Consider the following 2108-nt stretch of genomic DNA (forward strand, 5'->3'; position numbering starts at 1 on the left):
CGTAGTGGTGCCGCAGCAGCTTCTCCCAGTAGTCGGGGTCCACGTTCTCCTCCTGCTTGATGATCTCCCGCTCGATCTCCTCGATCTGCGGGGACAGGCGGCGTCAGGGCCACCCCGAGGGGCCACCAGCGGGGCCCGGCGGTGCCGGTGTCACCAGCTCCGTCGGTGGCGTCGCCCACCCTCATCGTCTCCACCAGCAGCGCTGTGGTTCCCCAGCTCCATCTCCATCATCTCCAGTGTCCCCATTACCTCCATCTCCATCGTCCCCACCTCCATCATCCCCATCATCGCCATCCCCACCACCTCCACCTCCACCACCTCCACCATTTCCACTGTCCCCACCATCTTCATCACCCCCACCATCTCCATCATCCCCATCTCCATAATCTCCAGTGTCCCCGTTATCTCTACCTCCATCATCCCCATAATCTCCAGTGTCCCTACCATCTCCATCATCCCCATCATCGCCATCCCCACCACCTCCATCATCTCCAGTGCCCCCATTATCTCTACCTCCATCATCCCCATCATCCCCATCATCCCCAGTGTCCCCACCATCTCCACCTCCATCATTTCCAGTGCTCTCATTGTCCTCATTCCCATTGCCCCCATCTCCATCATCCCCGTTGTCCCCATTACCTCCATCTCCATCATCCCCATCATCGCCATTCCCACCACCTCCACCTCCACCATCCCCAGTGTCCCCACCATCTCCATCTCCATCGTCTCCAGTGCTCCCATTGTCCTCATTCCCATCACACCCAACTCCATCATCTCCAGTGACCCCATTACCTGTACCTCCATCATCCCCATCATCCCCATCATCTCCACTGTCCTCACCATCCCCACCTCCACCCCCATTGTCCCCACCACCTCCACCATCTCCATCATCCCCATCCCCACCAACTCCATCTCCATCACGACCACCTCCATCACCTCCAGTGTCCCCATCTCTACCTCCATCATCCCCATCATCACCATCCCCACCACCTCCACCTCCATCATCTCCAGTGTCCTCATTACCTCCATCTCATCTTCCCCACCTCCACCATCCCCAGTGTCCCCACCATCTCCATTTCCTTCATCTCCCCCATCCCCATCATCCTCATTCCCATCGCCCCCATCTCCATCATCTCCAGTGTCCTCATTACCTCCATCTCATCTTCCCCACCTCCACCATCCCCATCATCGCCATCCCCACCACCTCCATCTCCATCATCTCCAGTGTTCCCATCCTCCTCATTCCCACTGCCCGACCTCCACCATCTCCAGTGCTCCCATCGTCCTCATTCCCACTGCCCCACCTCCATAATCTCCAGTGTCCCCATTACCTCTATTTCCATCATCCCCATCATCTCCACTGTCCCCACCAGTTCCATCATGACCACCTCCATCATCTCCAGTGCCCCCATCAGCTCTACCTCCATCATCCCCATCATCCCCAGTGTCCCCACCATCTCCATCTGCATCAACTCCAGTGTTCCCATCGTCCTCATTCCCATCGACCCCATCTCCATCATCCCCATTGTCCCCACCACCTCCACCATCTCCATCATCCCCATCATTGCCATCCCCATCTCCATCTCCATCATGACCACCTCCATCATCTCCATTGTCCCCACCTCCATCATCCCCATCATCCCCATCCCTACCACCTCCACCTCCATCATCTCCAGTGTCCCCATCATCCATTGTCCCCTCCACCTCCACCATCCCCAGTGTCCCCACCATCTCCATCTCCATCATCTCCAGTGTCCTCATTACCTCCATCTCATCTTCCCCACCTCCACCATCCCCATCATCGCCATCCCCACCACCTCCATCTCCATCATCTCCAGTGTTCCCATCCTCCTCATTCCCACTGCCCGACCTCCACCCTCTCCAGTGTCCTCCTCATTCCCACTGCCCGACCTCCACCATCTCCAGTGCTCCCATCGTCCTCATTCCCACTGCCCCACCTCCATAATCTCCAGTGTCCCCATTACCTCTATTTCCATCATCCCCATCATCTCCACTGTCCCCACCAGTTCCATCATGACCACCTCCATCATCTCCAGTGCCCCCATCAGCTCTACCTCCATCATCCCCATCATCCCCAGTGTCCCCAC

General features: G+C 57.5%; 1 protein-coding gene across 1 annotated transcript; it reads left to right on the top strand.

Moving 5' to 3' along the window:
* Nucleotides 1–197: 197 nt before the first annotated feature.
* Nucleotides 198–1527, top strand: LOC104542950 (flocculation protein FLO11-like; the record flags this gene model as incomplete). The annotated part of the gene is made up of 3 exons (XM_010187426.1): nucleotides 198–545; nucleotides 733–832; nucleotides 1374–1527. Coding segments are annotated over 3 exons (602 nt in total), but the record flags the coding sequence as incomplete, so codon positions are not given.
* Nucleotides 1528–2108: the final 581 nt, after the last annotated feature.

Source organism: Mesitornis unicolor, unplaced genomic scaffold (assembly GCF_000695765.1).
Source record: "Mesitornis unicolor isolate BGI_N332 unplaced genomic scaffold, ASM69576v1 scaffold25276, whole genome shotgun sequence".
NCBI lineage: Eukaryota > Metazoa > Chordata > Aves > Mesitornithiformes > Mesitornithidae > Mesitornis > Mesitornis unicolor.